The sequence below is a fragment of the Orycteropus afer genome, unplaced genomic scaffold (genome assembly GCF_000298275.1).
Source record: "Orycteropus afer afer isolate SDZICR_OR568_19922 unplaced genomic scaffold, OryAfe1.0 scaffold00037, whole genome shotgun sequence".
Classification (NCBI taxonomy): Eukaryota; Metazoa; Chordata; class Mammalia; order Tubulidentata; family Orycteropodidae; genus Orycteropus; species Orycteropus afer.
Genome location: NW_006921624.1, coordinates 3,273,003 through 3,296,064, shown reverse-complemented (window position 1 = coordinate 3,296,064; position 23,062 = coordinate 3,273,003). Strand labels below are relative to the sequence as shown.

The 23,062-nt window shown below is 53.0% G+C and overlaps 1 protein-coding gene across 1 annotated transcript in view; it reads left to right on the top strand.

The window, feature by feature from the left end:
* Positions 1 to 14,238, top strand: part of LOC103193437 (DAB2 interacting protein) — a 146,408-nt gene extending 132,170 nt beyond the window's left edge. Inside the window, exons 11-16 of the mRNA XM_007936646.2 lie at positions 856 to 1,034; positions 3,010 to 3,901; positions 4,665 to 4,817; positions 7,016 to 7,209; positions 13,147 to 13,234; positions 14,071 to 14,238. Of these exons, the coding sequence (XP_007934837.1) occupies positions 856 to 1,034; positions 3,010 to 3,901; positions 4,665 to 4,817; positions 7,016 to 7,209; positions 13,147 to 13,234; positions 14,071 to 14,238 (1,674 nt within the window). The remainder of the gene's footprint in view (positions 1 to 855; positions 1,035 to 3,009; positions 3,902 to 4,664; positions 4,818 to 7,015; positions 7,210 to 13,146; positions 13,235 to 14,070) is intronic.
* Positions 14,239 to 23,062: the final 8,824 nt, after the last annotated feature.

The following is a 23,062-nucleotide window of genomic DNA, read 5'->3' as shown; positions in this document are numbered from 1 at the left end:
GCCTTTTGGCTGCAAGAGACAGGAGAGGAAAATGGAAATGAAGCCCCAGCCCATTCCCCTCTCCCCACGCAAGCCCTGTGACACCAGCACTTCCTGGGCCCTGTACTGACAGACCCCTGAGGTGGGACAGGGAAGATGTCCCACAAGTCTGCACAATGAATGGGAAGGAAGAAAGATAGGCAGCATCTTCATTCAGCTGGGGGTGGTGCAGCAGGGACTTGGAGCCAAGCTCTTTGCTTCTGGAGGCTGCTTGTTGGGCCTCACAAGTTTCTACTTCTTTTTTTTGGTAGAGTCTTGCATGTAAGCAGGTGGGGGCAGAGGCCCCTTTCCCAGGCTCTGCCCAGTACCCTGGAAACCTCAAGCGCTGTCAGTGTAAACCGTGACAGTGAGGTCCCAGCAGGCCAGCACACCCTCTGTGCCTGCACCCTCTTGCTTGAGGGCCCACCGTGTGGAGCAGGAGATGGAGGGGTTGGCACAGATGCGTCTTGGGTGGGGTGGTGCAGGTGTGGGAAACTCTGGGCTTTCCCTCTCTGAGTACACACACCGGGGCAGAGGAACTGGGGTAGGACAGCCCGAGGGCAAGGCTGACACTAGATCAGTGGTTCTCCCTATGGGCCTCATACTTCTGCCCAAGAAATACCTAAGGAGCTAGAAGGAAAAATATGGATGTGTGGATCCTGGGTTTCGTACCTCCTTGCAGACCTGCTGGATCTGACTTGGGGGGGCGGGGCAGGAATCTGCATTTTTGACTAGCTTCCCAGCTGACTACCCCTTAGAGTTTCCCCACTGGCTGCAGCACCCTTGACCTCCCTGAGTGACCCTAGCAGGTCACACCTGCCTCTCGTGTCTTTATAGAGCATTGTGTCCAAACTGGGGCCCCTGCCTCGGATCCTGAGGGATGTGCACACAGCGTTGAGCACCCCAGCCTGTGGGCAGCTAGCAGGAACCAATGACCTGGCCTCCACGCCCGGCTCCGGCAGCAGCAGCATCTCCGCTGGGTTGCAGAAGATGGTGATTGAGAACGATCTTTCTGGGTAAGAGCTGCCAGGCTTCTAGGCATTGTGGGGGTGCATGCGCAGACAAGGCATAGCTCATCTGCAGTCTCAGGTTGGGGTAGACGATGCCTAAACAGGTATCTATAAGCAAGCCTGGTTGAGACTTGAATGCATTGTGCATGCCCTTGGGAGAATCTAGGAAGGCTTCCTGGAGAAGGTGGTGTTAGACTTTTGAGCCTTTTAGGAAAAGGTGGTTTAGGTGGAGGGACTAATAGCCTGGACAAAGATGACATGATCTGTTAAGAAAGAATTATTCATCCCAAACCTGGCAGCGTTTCCAGATCTCCTGGACACATTGAAAATCTCTCTTCTCTGCTGCCCCAGGCTTGAATCAGAATCTCCCACAGTAGAACTCAGGGGTGTGTATTTTCAGCCGAAGCTCAGGTGACTCTGTCGGGCTCTGAGGCTGGGATCCCAGCACCCCACCCTGGGGCCCACAGCCCGTAGCACAGCACCTGGGACAGCAGTGTGGCTGGTGTAGACTGACCACACCCAGTGTACTAGGAGGCAGCATGGGAAATGGGCTGGAATGTTTAAGTCAAAATAGGGACAGGTTTTTTTTTTTTTTTTTAATAATAAATAAATAGAACTTGGAGTTTATGTTACACTATTTATGTTCCCCTTGTTCAGTCCCCCTCCCCAGCAGGGGCCCTTAGACCAGCTTGTGAGTGGTGAGGTGGGGGCAACAGAGGCAGGAAATTGGACTCATTCTGAGATGGTGGCAGTTGCAAAGTTTTAAATGGAGGGGAGCACTGAGTGCTAGAACTTCGAGTATGTGACGCCCTAGACGGAAGGCCTAGGAGGAGGCCAACGTCCAGCTCCTCCTTTTGAGTCTCGGTTGTAGGGGTTGTTCTCAGGACCTGTCAAGTGAATCAAATTGAGAGGCCAGAGGTCAGATGGAACAGTACATCATACGGTTGTAAAGAGACTAGGTCTGGGTGTGTGGCATGGTCTCTGAGTCTCCTTGCCCTTGTCCAGCTCTTCCTGGCCCAGCTGTGGTCCTGAGTGGCTGCAGCCTACCTTGTCTAAGCCCCATCAGTTAGAGCTTGGCTGTCTTCTGCATTTCAGCCTAAGCCAGCTCTGGCTCACAATTCGAAGCCCCTCGACAAGCCCTGGGTCCTGGCTGCCTCTAGCCCACTCAAGGCCCTGTTTACCCTGCATTCCTCCCTCCAAAGCCCACCTGGCCCCTACTACAGCTGGGCCTGTGTCCAAGGAAGAGTAGGGCAAGGCTAGGAGGCCAATGGAGTAAGGAGGGCCAAGGGAGAGAATGCATTCCCTCAACTGCAGGTTGCAGGCCCTTCCCCCAAGCCATGCCCTGCAAAGTTCCTCCTTGAATTCCCTGTTTTTGGCAGGAATGCCAGCCCCCGCCTGCCAGTCAAACCAGGGAGTGGCAGAAGGAGGCTGGGCAGGGGGAGGCTTCACCAGGCCTCCGCTCTGGTTAACAGTCTGCTTTAGGAGCAAGAGGGAGAGGGAGCCCAGTGACTTTGAAGTCAATATTCTCAGTACAGGACGCTTGGCTAGCAGAGAGCTGCTGATTAGTGGGTTTTGGTTTAGCTACGGGGAGTTTTATAGAACACTCCAGGCCCCGGATATGTTGTAGTAAGATGCAGCTGAGCAGAGAAAGGGCCTGCCAGGCAGCCTGGCCTAGGACTAGCAGCCCTGGCCCCTAGAGCAGAGGTTCTGTTCCGGAGCAGCCATTTGACCACTCAGCCCCGTGCCCGTTTCTGTCAGGGTGAGCTGCCCCCGCTGGGGTTTGGCTTTATAGCCGACCACTGGTCCTAGAACTCTGCCACTTGTGCTGCCTGTCCCCTCTCCTGCCTTCTCCTCCCCTGGCCCTGGCTCAGGCCGCCAGGCCCTTGCAGGTTGGCAGGTGCTCTCGGTTTGGACTGCCTCGGCTGCACTCACAGTTCTTCTTTTCCCCCTTCTTTCCCTGTGTGTGCTTGTCTCCCTGCAGTCTGATAGATTTCACCCGGTTACCGTCTCCAACCCCCGAAAACAAGGACTTGTTTTTTGTCACAAGGTCCTCCGGGGTCCAGCCCTCGCCTGCTCGCAGCTCGAGTTACTCGGAAGCCAACGAACCTGATCTTCAGATGGCCAACGGTGGCAAGAGCCTGTCCATGGTGGACCTTCAAGACGCTCGCACGCTGGACGGGGAGGCAGGCTCCCCAGCTGGCCCCGACGCCCTCACCACTGATGGGCAGATGCCCTCAACTCAGCTGGTGGCTGGGTGGCCATCCCGGGCAGCCCCCGTGAACCTGGCGGGGCTGGCTACAGTGCAGCGAGCAGGCCAGACACCGACCACGCCTGGCACCTCGGCGGAGGGTGCGCCTGGCCGGCCGCAGCTGTTGGCACCACTCTCCTTCCAGAACCCCGTGTACCAGATGGCGGCTGGCCTGCCGCTGTCACCCCGCGGCCTTGGCGACTCGGGCTCTGAAGGCCATAGCTCCCTGAGCTCACACAGCAACAGTGAGGAGTTGGCAGCCGCTGCCAAGCTGGGAAGTTTCAGTGCCGCCGCCGAGGAACTGGCACGGCGGCCTGGTGAGCTGGCGCGGCGGCAGATGTCACTGACTGAAAAGGGTGGGCAGCCCACGGTGCCTCGGCAAAACAGTGCCGGTCCCCAGCGGAGGATTGACCAGCCGCCACCCCCGCCTCCTCCACCACCCCCTGCTCCCCGTGGTCGGACACCACCCACCCTGTTGAGCACCCTGCAGTACCCACGGCCCTCGAGTGGAACCCTGGCTTCAGCCTCACCTGATTGGGCTGGGCCTGGGGCCCGCCTGCGGCAACAGTCCTCTTCCTCCAAGGGCGACAGCCCGGAGCTGAAGCCTCGTGCGGTGCATAAGCAGGTCAGTGCTGCTGGTCAGGGGTGGGGCTGCCACACCCACAGTGCTCCTGCTCCCTTGTCATTTCACCTCCACCTGCACCCATCCCATGCTCAGTGGTGCTGTATGTGGCCCCATCCACAGCCTGCCACACACACCACCCCTTTCCTCCCAGGCCCAATGGCCTGTGCCTCCATCCTCCAATCAGTGATGTGTGGCCTTAGGGTAACCTCCAAGCTCCTCTGCCAGTTCCCCTTCAAGTACAGCCTGGGGTCAGGGAGGAAAAGAGAGCCCACTATAGTCAGCTCCAGGCCTGTGGAAGTCCCTTCCCAGAGCAGGAATCGAGTCTCCTCCCCACCTCCAAAATGCTTTTACAGGCTGAGCTGGCTTCGAGGGGCAGCTACCCGAGGAGGATGGTGTCATCAGAGGGCTGCCCCCAGTGTGTGGGGTGGATATGCTTCTGGGTGAATAACCAGCCTAGCTCTGTCTCTGCTTTTGCTTAGCCCAGGTGGCGCCCCAGGTGGCAGGCCTGCTGTGCTTCCATGGCAGCAGAGCGTGGTGGCTTTGGCCACCCAGGCTGGCTGTATCCTGTTTCTGACTACTATCTAGGAGACAAGATTCACTGGGGTGGGGCTGCGGCGGCAGGCCCTCAGTCAGCTGTAGGCTTCCTCCCTTCCCACCATGCCTCTGAGCCACTTGTCCCTGTGGCCCCCACAGTGTCATTCCCTGCCCACAACCTTCTCCCCTTTGCCTGCCTCCAGCCCCTCACAGCTGTGTTTCATTGTAGGGCCCTTCACCCGTGAGCCCCAATGCCCTGGACCGCACGGCCGCTTGGCTCTTGACCATGAACGCGCAGTTGTTAGAAGACGAGGGCCTGGGCCCAGACCCCCCCCACAGGGATAGGCTAAGGAGTAAGGAGGAGCTCAGCCAAGCAGAAAAGGTAAAGGTGGACCCTGGCAGTTCGGGACAGGGTGGGGCTGCCTCTTCACAGCAGCTGGCAGAATTCTCTTGCCAAGAACCATGAAAAAGGGGGTGCTGCTTGTTCCTGTGAATGACCAGCCCCTCTCACCCCTTCCCCACACGAGGCAGCAGGATCAGTGGGAGCTAGAAGGGAAGCAGCAGATCGGAGGTGTCCTGTACGGGCTGCCATCGGGGTCACCTGGGAAGCTTGTACTGAATCCAGATTCCTGGGACCTGCTCATTAGACCTGGGGCCACAGCCAAGCTGCTCAGAATCCTGGAGCTAGAAGGCTCAGGTGCCACGTGGGTGCACTTTTGGGGTGGGGTACCTCCTGCATTGCGGAGGCAGAGGCCTGAGTGCTCAGGACAGCTGGGGAAATGGGTCTGCTCCCCTCCGCATGCAAGAGCCCCTTCTTCCCTGAGGACTTGTGTTTGTCCCAGCCTGGTTATTCCAGTCCAGGGCTCAGATAGGCCGCTGAGATAGTTTCTTCCCCCACTGGGAAAAATTTGTTCTGAAAATCCAAACTCCACGCCCACCACATACATCTCATACTTGGTGGGATAGCAGGCGCTTCCATGATCCTCTGAAATTCTCTCCCTTGCTGTAGCAGCTGTCCTGGGCCCTGTGGCTAGTGTTCACTCCCTGCAGGGAGCTAAGGCCCAGGTAGACCAAGGACTCAGGGCAAGGCCTCTGGAAGAGCAGCTCTCGAGCAGGGTCATGGAGGTCAGGGTAGCAGACCTCCTGCCCTGGCCCAGGGCGAGGGCTCATCTCCATGCTGCATTCCGCCACCCTCCACCATCCCCTTGGTCTGCTGCATCCACGTGCTTTCACCGTGATTCCCAGAAGGGGACCAGGGGACATGGGGCACAGTGCTCCAAGATCGAGAGTGTGACTGGGGAGCCGGGAGGCCCAGCCTCACCCCAGGCTCCCTGCATGAACCTGGAGCCAGGCTCTGTGCCTTTCCGAACCTCAGATTGCCATCTGGTGTCTCGGATTGCTGGGATGATCCCGAGAGCCAGGTAGTGGCTGTAGTTTTCTCCTTCCTCTGCTCCTTGGCTGAATGAGCTGCCTGCTTCTTTCACCCTCTTTGCTGTAAACCTTACAACAAATTCAGGAGGCCTTTGTTCCCTTGAGCTCCTTGAAGACCTGGTCCTCATTGTCAGGGGAGGCCCTGCCCTTCTGTTCTCTGGCCTCTGAACTGGAAGACCTGGTATGGGGCTGGGGCTAGAGCCAGGGCTCTCCCCTGGGTCCCACTATGTTCCAGGGGTAGATGTGCAGTGGGGCTAGGGTTTATTCCCAGTCTCTGAATATGGATTTGCTGCCTGAGAGCCTTTGGCCAATCCCTTGCTGATGAATGTATTGGGTCTCATTGCCCAAGATGCAAGGAAAAGCTCTTCCTGTCTTCCTTAACCCACACATTCTTTCATCAGCCCTGGGTCCCTCTTGATTCTGGAATTGACCCACCACACACATACCGCTCCTCTTTCTTCTAGCCCCACAGCTTCCCACCTGCTGCTTAACTTCCACGCAGGCTGAGGTCCAGGTTGAGTCCAGAAAGCCCAGCACCACTTTGGCTTTAACCTCTCTCTCTCCTCCTCTTCCCCCACCCTCATCCCTTCTCTGCCCCTCTCTTTCCCCCTCTCTTCCCCCCTCTCTTCCCCCCTCTCTTCCCCCCTCCCTTCTCTCCCCTCCCACTCCCCACCACCCTGGCTTTAGGATCAGATAGAGGCTGGGAGGCTTGAATATCTTACCCATGTGACCTGATCATCTCACCTTCTGGTCCTCAGTTTCCCCTTCTGTAACACCTCCATCTCTCAGAGCACTGTCAGATGGCCTTAAATATGCTCAAGGTTTTTTAAAAATACATCTTTTAGAAAAAATTAAAGGCCCTGTCTGAAATTGGCTTTGGCTTTTCATCCCCCCTCATAGACATAAAGGTCAGGCTGGGCGTTGGGGACTTGGGTAGAGACTCCGGATGAGGGACAGGCCCTCACGTCTCAATCAGCGCCCCTCTGGCTGGCTCCTTGGGCATTCCTTTCACTGCCATGGAACAGGCTGAGTTCATGCTGCTGGGCATTCCACATCGTGTCCCTGCCCTCCGTGCTCTGGCTCGGGCTAATGAGACTGTGCTCTCTCTGTCCTGGGTATTGTGCCCGCGGCACGCCGCCCTCCTGGCAGGACCTGGCGGTGCTGCAGGACAAGCTGCGAATCTCCACCAAGAAGCTCGAGGAATATGAGACCCTGTTCAAGTGCCAGGAGGAAACGACGCAGAAGCTGGTGCTGGAATACCAGGCGCGGCTGGAGGAGGGTGAGGAGCGGCTGCGGCGGCAGCAGGAGGACAAGGACATCCAGATGAAGGGCATCATCAGCAGGTGAGGGCACAGCCCGCTCTGCTCTGGCCCCCAGCCCTGACCCCCCGCACACAGATGAGGCAGACCTGTCCACTGCCTTTGAGGGGTCCTCAGACCTGTAGGGTAGCACCAGGGGCCCTTTATCCAGAGGAGGGGCTGATCCACTGAAGCTGCGCCACTTGTGGAAAGAGGGGGAAGCATTGCAGGCGGCAGGGACAGCGTGGACAAGGGCGGTCAAGGGAGCCGGGAGTATGAGATGCGAAATGTGGTGGAATGTTCTTTGATGGGGATGGTAGAAGCAGGGCTGGACCCAGCAGCCTAGGCCTGCTCAAGGAAGGTCGTGTGGCCCCTGGAAGGAAGTGTTTTTGTAAGCCCTCTATCAGACTTTAAAAGCTAGATTGGGAGTGGCAGCAAACGTGATTAGGACCTGATTGAGGGCAGGAATAAGGAGAGAGGGATGAATACTGGTTCTGGATGTTAATGTGCCTGTGGGTTTTCCCGGGCAGATATCTGGAAGGGTGGGGGGACAGTTGGCTTTCATGCTGATTCTTTATTTTAGAGGCTTATGTCTGGTCCCATGTTGTCTTTTCTTTCTCCCTCTCCCTTTCCCTCTGTGGGTAGGCAGGCAAACCCTCGTTGGTGTCTACAAGGTGCAGGGAGTGCAGTCATGGTGTAGCATCCCCTGCCATCCCGCACGGTTCCAATTCTGGAGTTTACTTCCTTATGGCAGTAATACCAGATTCAAGAAGAGGAACAGTGTGGACTTACCAGTTCGTTTATTTGCACTCTCAGCAACCCCATCATCAGGACAGATTTAGTGTTTAACACGTGAACAGTAGCCAGGAAGGTCCTCCTCTTGGCCTCATCCTTTATCTACTGCATAACCCCTTCCCAAATGCCTCCTGTTTAGACCACCTGTTTTTCTTTGCTTCTAGTCACTGTTTGCTTCATTTACCTGTGGCTTTGTTCATTGTGAAATAGCTAACATGAGCAGAGGGCCCATATTCGGGGTGACCAGAAACCCACTGTTCACTTGACCTCCAGCTGTGCCTTTGACTCATGTCATGTTTGTGGTTCCAAGAATGGAAATGCTTTTCATCCTAACCATCTCCTCATTTTGTCTGTTCTCTTAGAGGTACAAGCTCTCCTGAAATCAGTGACTTGATGCATTTATTTCTATTAACCAGTCCTATATATTTCCTCCCTAGTAGAAATGCCAATAGGTCGATTTGGTTGGTAGTGTTATTTTAATTAGTGTTTAGACCATTTATATTTAATATAATTGTTGATATAACTACATTTCAATCTATTATTTTGCTTTGGTTTCTATTTACCATCTGTTCTTTGTTCCTTTTTCCCTGCTTTATTTTGGGGAGTACATTTTATGATTCTATTATATCTCCTCTATTGGCTAGTTATCTCTCTTTGTTGATTGCTCTAGGGCAGGGATTGGCAAATGATAAGGGAGCAGATAGTAAATATTTTAGGCTTTGCAGACCTGTGGTCTATGTTGTAACTCCTCGACTCTGCTATTATAGCAGAACCATTTCTGTGGAATGGCTATTTACAAAAGCATGGGAGGGCTGAGTTTGGCCCTCACTCTCATGCTGTAATGACAGGGAATCTGTCATTCTTACTTGGTTCACTAGCTGATTTTAAGATTTTCTTTATTACTGATTTTCTACCAAGTTTAATTATGATGTGCCTTGGTGTATGGTGTTCTTCATGTTTCTTGGTGCTTGTTGAGTTCTTGAATTGGTGGGTTTAAATTTTTAGCGAACTTGGAAGGTTTTCAGCCTTTATTTTGGATATTTTTTCTGCCTGCCTTCATCTTTCCGGGATGCTCGTCACATATGTGTTTAAACCATAGTCACTGCCGTCAAGTTGATTCCGACTCACAGCGACCCCTCCTTGAGTTTCCGAGACAGCATCTCTATGAACGTAGGTTGCCCAACCTTCCCTCAGAGGAGTGGCTGGTGGGTTTGAACAACCAGCCTTCTAGTCAGCAGTCAAATGCCTTAGGCACTATGCCACCAAAGCTCCTTACATGTTAGGTGGCTTTATATTGTCCCACATCTCACAGATGCTGTGTTTTTTGTTTTGTTTTTCATTGTTTTCTCTGCTACATTTCAGGTAATTTCTATTACTGTGTCTTCGGGTTGGCTGATCATTTCTTCACTGTCTAGTCTGCTACTAATCTGATCCAGTACTTTTTTCTTTTCAGATACTGTCATTTTCACCTAGGGTTTCAGTTTGGGTTTTTTAAATTTCTTTCATTTCTCTTCTCATTATGCTCGTACTTTCCTTATATTCTTGAACATGTCAAATATATTTATAGTAGTTTAGTAATGTCCTTGCCACTTAATTCTTTCACCTGTGACGTTTCTGAGTCTGTTTCTAGTGATTAATTTCCTCCTGGTTATGGGTTATATTTTTTTCCTGATTCTTTGCATGCTTGGTAGTTGTTGTTTGGATGCCAGATGACATGGATTTTATGTAGTTGGGTGCTGCATGTTATGTATTCCTTTAAATATTTTGGGAATTTGTTCTGGAATACGACGAGATTACTTGGAATCAGTTTGATCCTTTTGGGGCTTGCAGAGCTCTGGTAGCATAGTGGCTAAGACACTTGCCTCCTAACCAGACGGCTGGCGGTTCAAACCCAAGAGCCACTCCTTGGAAGGAAGGTTGGGCAATCCTACTTCCGTAGTGATACTGCCTCGGAAACCCAAGGAGGGGTCGCTATGAGTCGGGTTTGACTCGAGGGCACATAACAACAACAGGGTGGGTCTTGGACAGCCTTTGTTGTTGCTAGGTGCCCGCGAGTTGGCTTTGACTCATACGACCCTGTGACCAACAGAACAAAACACTGCCCGGTCCTGCGCCAGCCTCACAGTCCCTGCCAAGCCTCAGCCCATCGTGGCAGCCACTGTGCCAATCCATCTTGCTGAGGGTCTTCCCCTTATTCGCTGACCCTCTGCTTTACCAAGCATGATGTCCTTCTCCAGGAAATGGTCTGTTCTGACAACATGGCCAAAGTAGGTGAGACAAAGTCTGGCCATTCTCTCTTCCAAGGAGCATTCTGGCTGCACTTCTTCCAGGACAGATTTGTTAGTTCTCCTGGCAGTCCATGGTGCTTTCAGTGTTCTCCGCTGGCACCACAACTCAAAAGCATCAACTCTTCTTTGGTCTTCCTTACTCATTGTTCGGCTTTCACATGCATACGACGTGATTGAGAATACCATGGCTTGGGAGCTCTGGTAGCATAGTGTCTAAAGCATTTGACTGCTAATCAGAAGGCTGGCGGTTCACACCCACCAGCCACTCCTTGGAAGGAAGGTTGGGCAATCTACTTCCACAGTGATACTGCCTCAGAAACCTAAGGAGGGGTCGCTATGAGTTGGGTCTCACTCCACGGCACATAACAACATGGCTTGGGTTAGGTGCACCTTCGTCTTCAAAGAGGCATCTTTGCTCTTCAGCACTTTAAAGAGGTCTTTTGCAACAGATTTGTCCAGTGCAATATGACATCTGATGTATTGACTGCTGCCTCCATTGGTATTGATTGTAGAACCAAGTAATATGAAATCTTTGACAACTTCAAACCTTTCTCCCTTTACCGTGATGCTGCTTATTGGTCCACTTATTTTCTTTATGTTGAGGTGTAATCCATACTGTAGACTGTAGTCTTTAATCTTCATCAGTAAGTGCTTCAGGTCCTCTTCACTTTCAGCAAACAAGGTTGTGTTGTCTGCTTGCTGTCGCAGGTTGTTAATGAGTCTTCCTCCAATCCTGATGCCACGTTCTTCTTCATATAGTCCAGCTTCTTGGATTATTTGCTCAGCATACAGATTGAATAAGTATGGTGAAAGGATACAACCTTGACACACTCCCTTCCTGATTTTAAACCATGCCGTATCCCCTCGTTCTCTTTGAATGCAGCCTCCTGGTCTATGTTTAGGTTCCTCATGAGCACAATTAAGTGTTGTGGAATTCCCATTCTTCTCAATGTTATCCATAATTTGTTATGATCTACACAGTCAAATGTTTTGCATAGTCATTGAAACACAAGTAGACAGCCTTTAGTCTAGGCTTAAATCGGCCCCACTATTGAAGCAGCTTCCTTCTGAGGATTCTGTTTGATGTTCTTTGTATTAGGAAGTCTTTCCACTCTAGCTAGAGGGAATGTGAAGTGTTCTAGGGATGGTTTTGTGTACTCCTTTACAGTGATTCTTTCCTACTTTGGATAATTTCCTCATATGCACATGCAGGTTAGTACCCAAAAGTCTCAAGGAGGTCCCTCAAGACATAGGTGGCATGTGTCTCTCTGTGTGATTTCCTCCTCTCTGGCACTCTCCCCGTAAGTCGTAGCCTCATTGACATCCATTGCCTCTCTGTGTCTCCTCAGCTTAGCGAGACCACTGGGCTCTGTGTAGATTCCCACTCCTTTGCTTGGCCTGGAGACTCCAGCCAGTGCCTGGGCCACGCCAGGGCTCACCTTATTCGTTTTCACTCAGAGATCACTACACTCACTGTTATTCAGTGTCTGAAAACCTTTGTTTCATATCTTTTGTCTGATCTCCTGGCTTTGTTTTGTTTTTTTACGGTAAGAGTCATCAGTAAATCTAGTCCAGGTTTATTGCATCATGGTTGGAAGCAGAAGTCCCTCCCTCCAGTATAATTTCTCTTCTGACTGATACCATCTGACACCCTTTCTCCCACTTCTTTCAGGGTTTTCTCAATGTCTTACTTCCTGTAACAAGGAACTCATCTTGGCATGGCCCTGCACCCCTTCCTCCTGATGACCTTCTCCCAACAACCCTGTATGGTACCTGCCTCCCCACTGTGACGTTCCCCGTGCATCTACTATGCAGAGGACTGAGAACTTCTGCAGTCCTTAGAGGGTTCTTTGGGCAGAGAAGCTGTCAAGGTAGAGGTGGAACTGAAGACTGAGAAGAGTGTGTAAAGTGAGAAGAACAGAGGGCTGAGGCCAGTCTTGTGGAACCCTAACACTCTAAGGGTGGACCAGACAGGGCATCTGCAGCGCAGTGGCCGGGGAGATGGGAGACAGCACTGGGGAGCATGGGGTGTGGAAGCTGAAAGGAGAGTTGCAAGGTAGGAATGATTGATAATGAGCAGATAAGAAAGATAAAGTCCAGGGAGGGTGGACCAGGAAAGAGGTGGTGACACATCCAAGCCCGCCTTGCCCCTGACCTTCTGCAGGTGGTACCCCTCCTATCTTCTCTGCTCTTCGCCCCCCTGCAGATACTTGTTTGTCCTTGAAACATCCAGTTCCAGTGTTTGAGCCCCATACCTCACCCTCGATGAAATAAAGCTACTTTCTGCTCTTCATTCCCAGCGTCCCACACTTCCTTCTGGCACAGCTGCAGCCGTGCTGTGCTAAGTTAGTTGTCTGCGTACCCGCTCCCCCCTGCATGTGAACTCCCAAGGGGAGGGGCCACATTTCACTCATCTCAGTACCTTCAGTGCTCAGCACAGGGCCTCACACACCCTCAGTGACATTGGAGTGGCTGGGTGAGTGGGGTGCCTGGATGGAGAGAGAGCGAGCCCTGGAGCCTTTCAGGGCCTTCATTTTCCCACCTGAGTCCTGTGACATGGCAGGACTCTACTCTGGGGAGGTTCTTGAGGCTCTACACTCACTGCCACCCACTTGGCTCCTGGAAGAACATCAGAGGTGTCTGGGGATTTGGGAACAGACTTGGGAAGGGTAGAATATAGAGGTCAAGGAAGAGCAGACCAACCCCATGTCTGCTGCTGACAGCTGGAGGGCCTCTGCCCCCAGCAAGAGTGGGAGGTGTGTCTGGGGCCCAAGGAGGTTTTTGCCTCGTGTGTCCTCCTCCGTGCAGGTGTGACGAGGTTGTTCCCACAAAGCCCCACTCCACTCTCCGTGCCTTCTCCTTCATGTGCTAGTATGACTGTCCCTGTGTCTGGTTGCAGGTTGATGTCAGTGGAGGAGGAGCTGAAGAAGGACCACGCGGAGATGCAGGCAGCTGTGGACTCCAAACAGAAGATCATCGATGCCCAGGTGGGGGCTTCGGCCCTCTAGTCAGCTACAGCCGTCAGAAGACTGGGTTGAGGAGGGGTCACTTTGCTTTCTCCACATCCTTAGTGATAACCCACTGTAAAAGCTGAAGAGGAATAAGAGACCAGGCGCTCTGGCTCTCAGAAGTCAGACTTAGGGGTCTCAGTGGGCTCACTAGGACAGGCTGTGAGAGGAGAGGGGTGCTCTCTCCTGGTGGGGGCACTTGGCAAGCATTGCCTTTCTCCTGAGGTACTGACCACAGGGTAGAAACCATTGAGTAAGAGGTTCTGGGGGTAGGCAGTGATGGCGGGCTGAGCAGCAGGAGCAGGGAGCTCTTATCCAGAGCTGTGGCTTCCGAACGGCCTCTAGAGGAGAGACGTGAGGGACTCTGGCCCCAGCTGTCTTCAGCCAGGGCTGCATCCCTGCCCGCTCACTTGCCGGGAACAGGGCCAGGCCTTGCTTGAGACTGTAAACTGCATAGGCTGCCTGGGAGTGGTGACCTCTGTGCCCCCACATCCACACACACCCACAAACACGTGTGTGAGGTGCTTGCTCTCAGGTTTTGAGGGACAGATACGACTTGAACTGCCGGTTTGGCAATGTGCAGAGCCCCTCGTCCCAGGTAAGCCTGGCGACCCACTAGAAAACAAACTGTAATGGAGCTTTTCATCTGCGATGCCTCTGCTATCAGCCTGCATGTCTTTCCTGCCTTCCCAGATGATCTAGTCTTGGTCACCTCTGGTTCTCCACCAGGCACCTCCATCCCCCTCCTACACAGCCCCAGGGAAGGTCCCCTTTTGGTCTCTCTCACCCCCCACTTACGCCTTTCTTGCCCACAGGAGAAGCGCATCGCCTCGCTGGATGCCGCCAACGCCCGCCTCATGAGCGCCCTGACCCAGCTGAAAGAGAGGTACAGCATGCAAGCCCGTAACGGCATCTCCCCCACCAACCCCACCAAATTGCAGATTACTGAGAACGGCGAGTTCAGAAACAGCAGCAATTGTTAACCTGCCCGAGCAGGGAGGAGCCTGTCCAGGAGAGGGAGGACTGTGGTGGCCACGGGCAGGGTCTCGGCCTGGGGAGGAGTGCCCCCCCCCACGGTGGCAGCCCCAGCGTGGGCGCATGAGGCCGAGGCTCACCTCGCCTCCGCCCGCTGTCCAGGATCGGGCCCCAGAGGGCACGCCGTGAGACTGACGCAGCAGGAGATGGCTCACAGCCCGCTCCCCTCCTCTTCTGGTCCAAGAAGCACATTTGGGTGCAGGCAGGAGAGACTGCACGCTGGGGAGTGGGGCAGCTGTGGGAGCGGGAGGCCTGCCAAACACATATCTTTGTCGGTTATTGAATTTGGTGTGTGTCACTTCCCTCCTTGACCTGGACAAGTGCATGTACCCTAAGCCCCTCTGCAGGGAGGGTGCTGCCTGGAGAGATGGGAGGATTACAGAGCCAGGGGCCTGCTCCTGGGCTTCCCCTTGCCTCAGGGGCCCAGGATGCCCTGGCAGCCAGGCCTCTGACCTATGGACCTGTGCCCTCAGGTTCTAGGAACCGACAGGCCCCTGAGCAAACAGGGAGATGATGGAGAGAGGCGGAGTGGCAGGAGCCCTGTGACCACCTGCCCGTCTCCACCTAACACCTTGCCCCTGCATGCAGCCTGTCAAACCCTCCTGGCTGTGAGGAGTGGAGGACTCAACTCCCACGTGCCTGTCCCCAGACTGTCCCCTCCCACCCACCCTCCCCCCTTCCACCACCTGCCCTGTCCTTAGTCATGTTGCCAAATAGACCCAGTGAGGATCATGGCTCTAGTACCTGTGGGGACAACCCAGAGCCTTCCCTGCTGCCTCCCAGGCCTGGGCTGAAGCTCTGGAGCTCCCACAAGCCAATGGTCTGGGCAGCACTGGCTCAGATGGCCCGTGCGCGATGCCTGCCCCTCTCCTGGGGGCCTAGTGCGTCTGCAGCACCATGGCCTTGTAAGGCGTGGCCTGCTGGCTCTCACCCTGAGAGAAGGTGAACTTTCCTCTGACTGATAGTTTTAAAAAAAGAAAACTCTACTGCTCGTGGGCCCTGAAAAGGTGGATAACTGTGATTCTCTTTCCTTTCACAGTATGCATTAGAAACAAAAGCCCGCTTGCTCGCTTGCTGGAACACAGGGGCCTTTTAAATTGAGCGTGCGCACTGCATGGGAAATAGCGGCCCTGGAGGATGTTAGACTTGCTCTCTCTCCAAGACAGCAGCGGCCTGCACCAGGCCCCGTGTGTGCGGCCAGCCTCTTCCTCACCCTCCCAGGCCCCCAGCCAAGGACCCAGGCGATGCAGACCCTAGGGAGGGGCATGACCCGCAGCCTCCGCGGGTTCCCTCAGCTCTAGGCTGAGCTGTGGCGTATCTGCCCAGCCCCCTTTCTTGTGGGACATAAGTGGGCAGGAGCATGGGTCTTGGTCCCTGCCTGTTCCCACCCCCTATGCATTTCAAGCCTTGGCCCTAGATAATCCAGGGCGAGAGCTGGGGGTGGTTGCCAGGGCCAGGCTGGGCAAGGTGGGACTGTGGGCACTGCCATCTCTGGCCCACAGCCTCAGGACGCTGGGGTGACCTTTGCAAAGAGGTGCTGATCCCCCTCCTGCAACCAGGGACATGCCACCAGGGCTGCTGCAGAGAGTCCCCAGCAGAAAAGGTGGCCCAGAGCTCCCCTGCACACTATCTTAGACTCATGCAGGTGATGGGCGGTGGCTCTGGGAAGGGGCTTATAGGTGTAATTTACAATGCAGTAAAGGCCAGAGACACTTGGTGGGGGTAGGGAGTCACCAAGGAGCACAGGCTTCCCAAAGGAAGGAGGTGGGGCTGAGGCCTGTCACCCAGTCTGCTCCATTCACCCATCCACACCCTTGCGCCTGTGTGTTTCAGACCAGGGCAGCCACTCAGGCAGGACCTGGCTCCAGGGATGCGTCCTCTCACCGTCCAGCAAGTCCTACCCTCCTTCCCAACCCCCCTCCCACTGCTGCATCATAGAGTGATCTCGGACTGAGCACCTCTTAGCAATACAGGGGGGAGGCTCCCAGGGCCTGATGGGCAGGATGCAGCTGCTGTGGCCATTGCTGGCTGCCCTTGACGTGGTTGTGAGCTCTCAGGCCGAGAGCCTTACTTACCTAGTGCAAAAACTGTAAAAGTGTACAGACTCTCCACAGATTTTTATCTTACTTGCAAGTCTGACGATTTTTGTAAATGTTCTTGGTGTTTGACTGTAATGTAACTATTCCCCTAACGGTTGTACATAGTCCTTTAGTCCTGGTGCTGCAAGGGCTGGCCGGGACTGCTGCTGCCCCGATGGTTTTTATTTTATTTTTTAATCTAGAGAACAGTTGGGCAGGAGGCTGAGCTGTGGGGTCGGGGTATTTGTGTGTCTTCCTGCCTGTGACATTTATTTGTTGGCTCTGCCACGTGCTGCCTGGGTGGAGGTAGGCTGCCTGGGTGGAGGTAGGCGGGATGCTGAGGGGGCTGGTGAAAGGGGCTTAGACCGGGTTGCAGAGACCCCATCCCCAGGGATGAGCCCAGCCTGCAGCCAGCACAGGAGCTGCCAGACACCCCAGAGGAAAGGGACTGGAGGGGATAAAGGCAGCCCCGGCGCCCAGGTCACAGCCCCAGGCTCTGTCGCTGAGGCTCCCACCCGCCCTGCCTTCCACCCTCACCAGCACAGACAGGCCTGACTTTCTGTGCTTAACTTTTATGTTCAGGGTGAGGAAAACTGCCAAACTTCCTGTAAGTGAAGACTCTTTCTCCGACTGCCTAGAAAGGGGGGTGGGGAAGCCAGGCCAGAGCCCCCTCAGCGCCCCCACCCTACAGAGAATCTGTCCTGAGGTACACTTCTGTCCTCACACCCCTTCGTCTGCAGAAGCCAGACTGTCCAGGGAATAGCTCCTCTTTTCTACACACTCAGCCAAGAAGCTGACCCGTGCCCCTCACCACACCCCACCTCCCCCTTCCCCTTTTGTAAGTATGTGAAAAGGAAAGAATGCCACCGTTGGGGTTTGGCTGGAGCTCCTCCCCCAGCTGTGACTGACCTGTGTGATAATGTACAGAGAAGGGTGTCGGTGTTCTCAGACTCTGTGTGGCTGTGCAATTTCTGTACATTTGCAATTAGAAATATTAAAGATTTATTTAGCTATTTTAAGCCTGCCTCGCCTCTCCATTCAGCTGTGCTTGAGGTTATTTTGCGGGGGGACTTGACTCTGCTTTTGCTGAAGGGACCCCGGCCTGTGCTTCATGGGCTTCAGTGTGGTCCCTGTCCTCCCCCCAGCCCCCGCCTAGATCACCAGGCGATCTGGGGTGCCCCTCTCCTCTCTGGGTTGGGGTCTTCCCATTGAATCGAGGAGGGGCTGGAGCAGATGGTCCCCTAAGGGCCGCCCCCCCGACATGCTGGGAAGTGGTGGTGCTCTTTTGGACAGAGCCCCCCCAGGAGCCCAGCGACCCCTCCACGCTCCCCACAGCAGACGCCAGCCCGGCAGGCTCTGATTTAAGAGCTCTCACTGCCACTGAAGTCCAGTCCAGGAGAGAGGAGACCAGAGTGGGGAAGAGCTTGGTCCAGGCCACCAGGAGGTCAGGCTGAGCAGGACGACACCCAACCTTCCACCTCGTGGGGTTCCTCGCAGCCATCCGAGAGCCCCATGCAGCCTTGGAGTCCTACCCAGCACGTCCCAGGCACCATCCCTCAACTCACTGTAACCTCCGTGAGCCACTGCATGTTCCTGTGGTACACAGAGAGCCTGACTCTGTGTGTGTGGGAAGCAGTCCAGGCCCCCAGCTATACCAGAGCCCCTCAGAAAGTGGACCAGGAACAAGGGACAGTGATACACCTGTCCAAGGGCAGATGGAGCCCAGGTCTGTCACCTGCACAGCTCCCTCTGGTCTAGCCAGGACTTGCAGCCCAGACAGCATTCCTGGAGCATAGCCCAAAACTGCCTCTGTTCTTGCCCTGCAGCCAGTGGGGCCGGTTCATGGAGGTGGGGGAGTTGTGCGGAGGAGGAACCAGGGGCCAGACTGGGCTGCCTCTGCCCCACCTGCCTTTTCAGGCTCCCACCTGAGGGAAGGGGGTAGTGCCAAACCCATGCGCTTCTGTGGTGTGATCAGGAGCTGTATCCTGCCCCTCCTACCACAGTCTGTTTCCAAAACTACCCTGTCCTCTTGTGCACAGCCATGCTCCTAAGGCTCAGCCATTAGGAAACACCACTTCCACCTCTCCTAGCTGCCGTGTCGCCTGCCTGCCCATCACTCCTCACATTCGCTGCAGACCAGGCACCTGACAGCACCCCCTCCTTACCTCCCACCATCAGCCTGAGTGACCACAGCAACCCAGTCAGCACCCTGACCGCTCAGGCTCTCGGCCCTTTGTCTCCTGGGAGGACCTCTCACTCCACCTCTGCCAGCCGCTCCTGGGGCCACGCCCTTGGCTGTTGTCCCCTCTGACATCTAAGAAATGCATCATCCCCTCTCTGAACCATGGCCTCCCTGGCTTTCCCCTCTCATCCTCCTTAATTGTCTCCTACATCAAAACACTGTCGTCAGATGGGCCCCTTTTACCCCAAGCCCATTTTACCTTCACTTCTTCCCTACCAATCCTAGACCGTGTGGTCTTCAGCCCGCTCTTGAAATACTCTGACCACATCAACCCTGGATCCACCCAACAATTTTCCCTCCTGGGCTGCTGAATGTGGCCTAGTTCAGAGCCCTCTGGGGGCTTCCCTCTCCATTGTCAGCCAGACCATCCTCCCCAACTCCCCACAGAGATTAATCCAAACCTGCACCTCTTTGCCTGATCTTGAGCACCGGCATTGGTCTGCGACAGAAAATGAGGACCCAGAGGGTTTTAATTAATACGGTGTAATAAGTAGATACATACATCAAGCTCTTACCTTGTAATAAGTAGATACATGCATCAAGCTCTTACCTTGGAGAGAACACACTTTATTTTCAAGTGTACTTGGAACATTTACCAAAGTTAGTCAACTTCGTACCAAGATAGCAAGAAAGCCTCAGAAAGTTGCAAAGGAACAGTTCAGGTCACATTTTGTGCCTTGAAGCAATGAAACTAGAGATAAGTAATGCATGTTTGATTAAAAAGAAAAAAAAAAAAACCTGCCATCAGGAAGTTTAATAATTAGATATTTTTAATTGACATGAAATTCATATAACCAACAATCATTCTAAAGTGTGCAATTCGTGGTTTTTAGTGCATTCATGATGTTGTGCAACCACCATGTTTCTCTAGTTTCAAAACTTTTCATCACCCAGAACAATGCCCTGGACGCATTATGAAGTCACTCCCCATTATATTGAATCAATAGAATTTGATTTAGACTTTAATTAAGCAAGGTATATTGACTATGTGCATGTCTCTCTTTTCCTCCTCAGATACCACTATACTGACAGGAAAAGAATGAAAAGGGTGCCACCTGTCAGGACAGAATGTCAGAGGAGAAATCAGTAGATAGAATTTATAAACTTTGGCAGATGGAAAGCCCATGATGGAGTGTTAACTAAATTAGCAGAACAAAGAGGGAAGACCAGCCAGAAATGAGCCCATGGGGCCCCAGGAGCTCCCAGAAGCTCAGGACTGGGAGGCCCAGGCAGGTTGGCAGTCAGAGGCAGGATACCAGGTTGAACAAGGGAATCAGACCCAAGTCCCTCCCCACACTCTGCACAGCCAGGAGATTACTAATTATCTTGCAAAGGACTGGGCATTTATTCTCTGGAGAAATCGAACCAGGTATGTGCCAGACTTGGGGACGCCAGGCAAAGCAGAGGGCATTGCAAGAAGGGAAGGGGTCAAGTGAACTCTGCCCTCAATAGTTCTGCTCTCCAGCACCTTCCCTGCTCCCAGAATGCTCAGAGCCAAGCACATAGGTCCCAGGCAGCATATTCTGGCTTAAGAGAAAAGATTTACAGATCCTTGTGGCGGGATTCCCCGTGCCAAAGGCAGAATCACTGCCTCAGCACGCCCTCAGCGATGCCCACCAGCCTACATGCCCTGCACATACACACACCACGCACACACACGCATGTGCGGGTTTGGATAGCCAAGAACACCCAGATAGTGAGAAAAACTTTCATCATGAAAGAAGTCAAAGCAACTCTAAAGAAATGGGAAATGAAGACAATGCAAGAAAAAGAAGAGCATTTTTTAAAAAACCGAACTATAATATTTATGGAGAGAGAAAACAAGAACAGGACGCTCTGAGAAAGAAAAACTTACTCTACAAAAATAAAGTATCCATGGAAAGTGATGGGATACAAAGTTGAGGTATTCCTCTAGAAAATAGAACAGAAACAAACTCATGAGAGAAAAAAAAATAATAACCTAGAGACTTAATCTAGGCTGTCCAACATGCAACTATTAGGAATTCTTGAAAGAGGAAAAGAAGGGGCGCAAATTATCAAAGGAATAGTGAAAACAAGGAGTTCTGGTGGCATAGTGCCTAAGCATCTTGCTGCTAACCAGAAGGCTGGCAGTTCAAACCCACCAGCCACTTCTTGGAAGGAAGATTGGGCGATCTACTTCCGTAGTGATACTGCCTCAGAAGCCCGAGGAGGGGCAGCTATGAGTTGGATCCGACTCCACGGCAGTGGGTTTGGTTTACCAGAGCTAAAGGAAGGACCCGAGTCTCCAGGCTGAAAGAGGCCCCATAGCAGATGGAAAGAGCTTCAGCAGAGCTCAGCCTTGTACAGTTTCTAAACCCAAGCAGAGCCGGGCCGATGCGTGCTGGCCGGCCAGCCTCAGCTAGGAGCCCACAGGGTTTACGCACAGGAGAGAAAGGGGAGGCTGGGCGCCTGGGCCGAGAGGAGGAGAAGCTGTGCCCTGAGAGCCCCAGAAAGTGGGGAGGGCTGATAGTCCTGAGAACATGCAGGCGATCACCAGGCAGCACCGGACCTTCTGCAGGGAGTGGTCGCGAAGGTCCAGCGGACGAGTCAGCAGAAATGTGTGCTTTTTTCTGGTCAAGGTCAAAGCCAGTTAATACCCTAAAAACATAAACAAAAACCAGACTCATTGCCGTCTAGTCAGATCCGACTCATAGCGACCCCTCCTTGGGTTACCGAGGCAGTATCACTACGGAAGTAAATTGCCCCACCTTCCTTCCAAGAAGTGGCTGGTGGGTTTGAACCGCCAGCCTTCTGGTTAGCAGTCAAATGCCTCAGGCACTATGTCACCAGACCTCCCAGTTAATGCCCTACAGGGCCCTAAAACCATAACCATGGGGTTTGCATCTTTACCTGACAGAAATCCACAAGTTAGCATGGAACTTCACAGAGCCTGGCCGCTCATCTATAGGAAACGGCAAGTCAAATACAGGCGCGTTCCCCTGGATGCCGGACCAGTCCTTGGGTGGGCCTGGTAAACCTCTACTCCAATAAGACACTGAATGGGCAGCCTCCACTCCTGCTCTAGTCACAAGTTTTTCTTCATATCCCCCTGACGATACACCATAGTCACAAAGCCCGAAGCCTTGGTGACTTGGCAGGCAATGTGACCGAAGCTGACCTACTTCAGAGAACATCCAGACCCCGTGTCGGGCTGCAACAGGGAGTGCTGGGGACTGGGGTGGTTGAAGTGTCTATGCCCTTTCTGAAGGTGTAGCTTGCCCCCAGTGGCAGGGGACTGTGGCAAGGGATTTACCCATGGTCCGTTCCTCTGACTCCCACACCTCGTATACTTGACATCATCACTTGGGGATTTCACAGGCACCTCAAGTTTGATGTGTCTGACGAGGCACTTGACTGTTCTGACCCCCAAGCCTGTTCCTCCCAATGTACTGTTCCACCATCCTCCTGGTTACTCAAGCCGAGAGCTAATATGCCCTCTTGATTCTTGTGTGTTCAAAAGGAGAGATTTGGAGGAGTCCCTGGGTGGTACAGATGGTGAATGCTGCCAGCCGAAAGGCTGGAAGATAGAGACCCATGGGTGCCTCAGAAGAAAGGCCTGGTGATGTATTTCCAACAGTCCAAGCACTGAAAACCCGTGGGGTGCAGCTCTAGTCTGACACACATGGCTTCCCACTTAGCCAGGGCCTGCACGTTCGTCGTATCAAAGACCGAGATTCGACAGCAACCGTTGCTTGTTTTTCTAGATCTGGAATGATGCCTATGATGTATTCTGAGTGAAAAGCAAGCACTAGATCAGTGTGCTCCCATTCCTTTAGCGACAAAACAAGACTAAATTACATAGAAGAAATATGTGAAAGAATACACACCATACTGTCAACGGCTGTTTCCTCCAGGGAGTGTGACTCAGCAGGGTGGGCAAGGAGGGCTTGCACTTTCTGCTTGTCATTCTTAAGTATTTGAATTTTTTACAACCAGTTTTTAGTTCTTGTTGTGATATGGAGCCATTGAACAATAAATAAAACATGTCCACATAATGAAACATTCTGCAGCCATTAAATCTGTAGAAGAATATTAAATAGCATTGAAAGTTAATAATATATTCAGTGTAAAGCTGATAAGAGCTTTGTACTTAACAATATGTATAGGAGGATTCTAGTTTATTTGTTAAAATATATTTGCAAAAAGGTCTGCACTAAGAGAGAGTAGTGTAGGTAAGACCGTGAGTCTAGGCATAAGAGAGACCTGGGTTTGAGTCTTGACTGTTACGGACGAACTACATGATCTTAGATAAACTGAGAAAGTCTTCAGCCTCAGTTTTCTTGACTATGAGATGGAGTTAGTAGTGCCTGTACTGCAAAGGAAGGAGCTCTGGTGGTACAGTGATATTAATGATGTTATTTGATTATTTCCACATTCTTTTTTTTTTTTTTTTAAATTTTATTTTGATTTGGGTGAAGATTTACAGAGTAA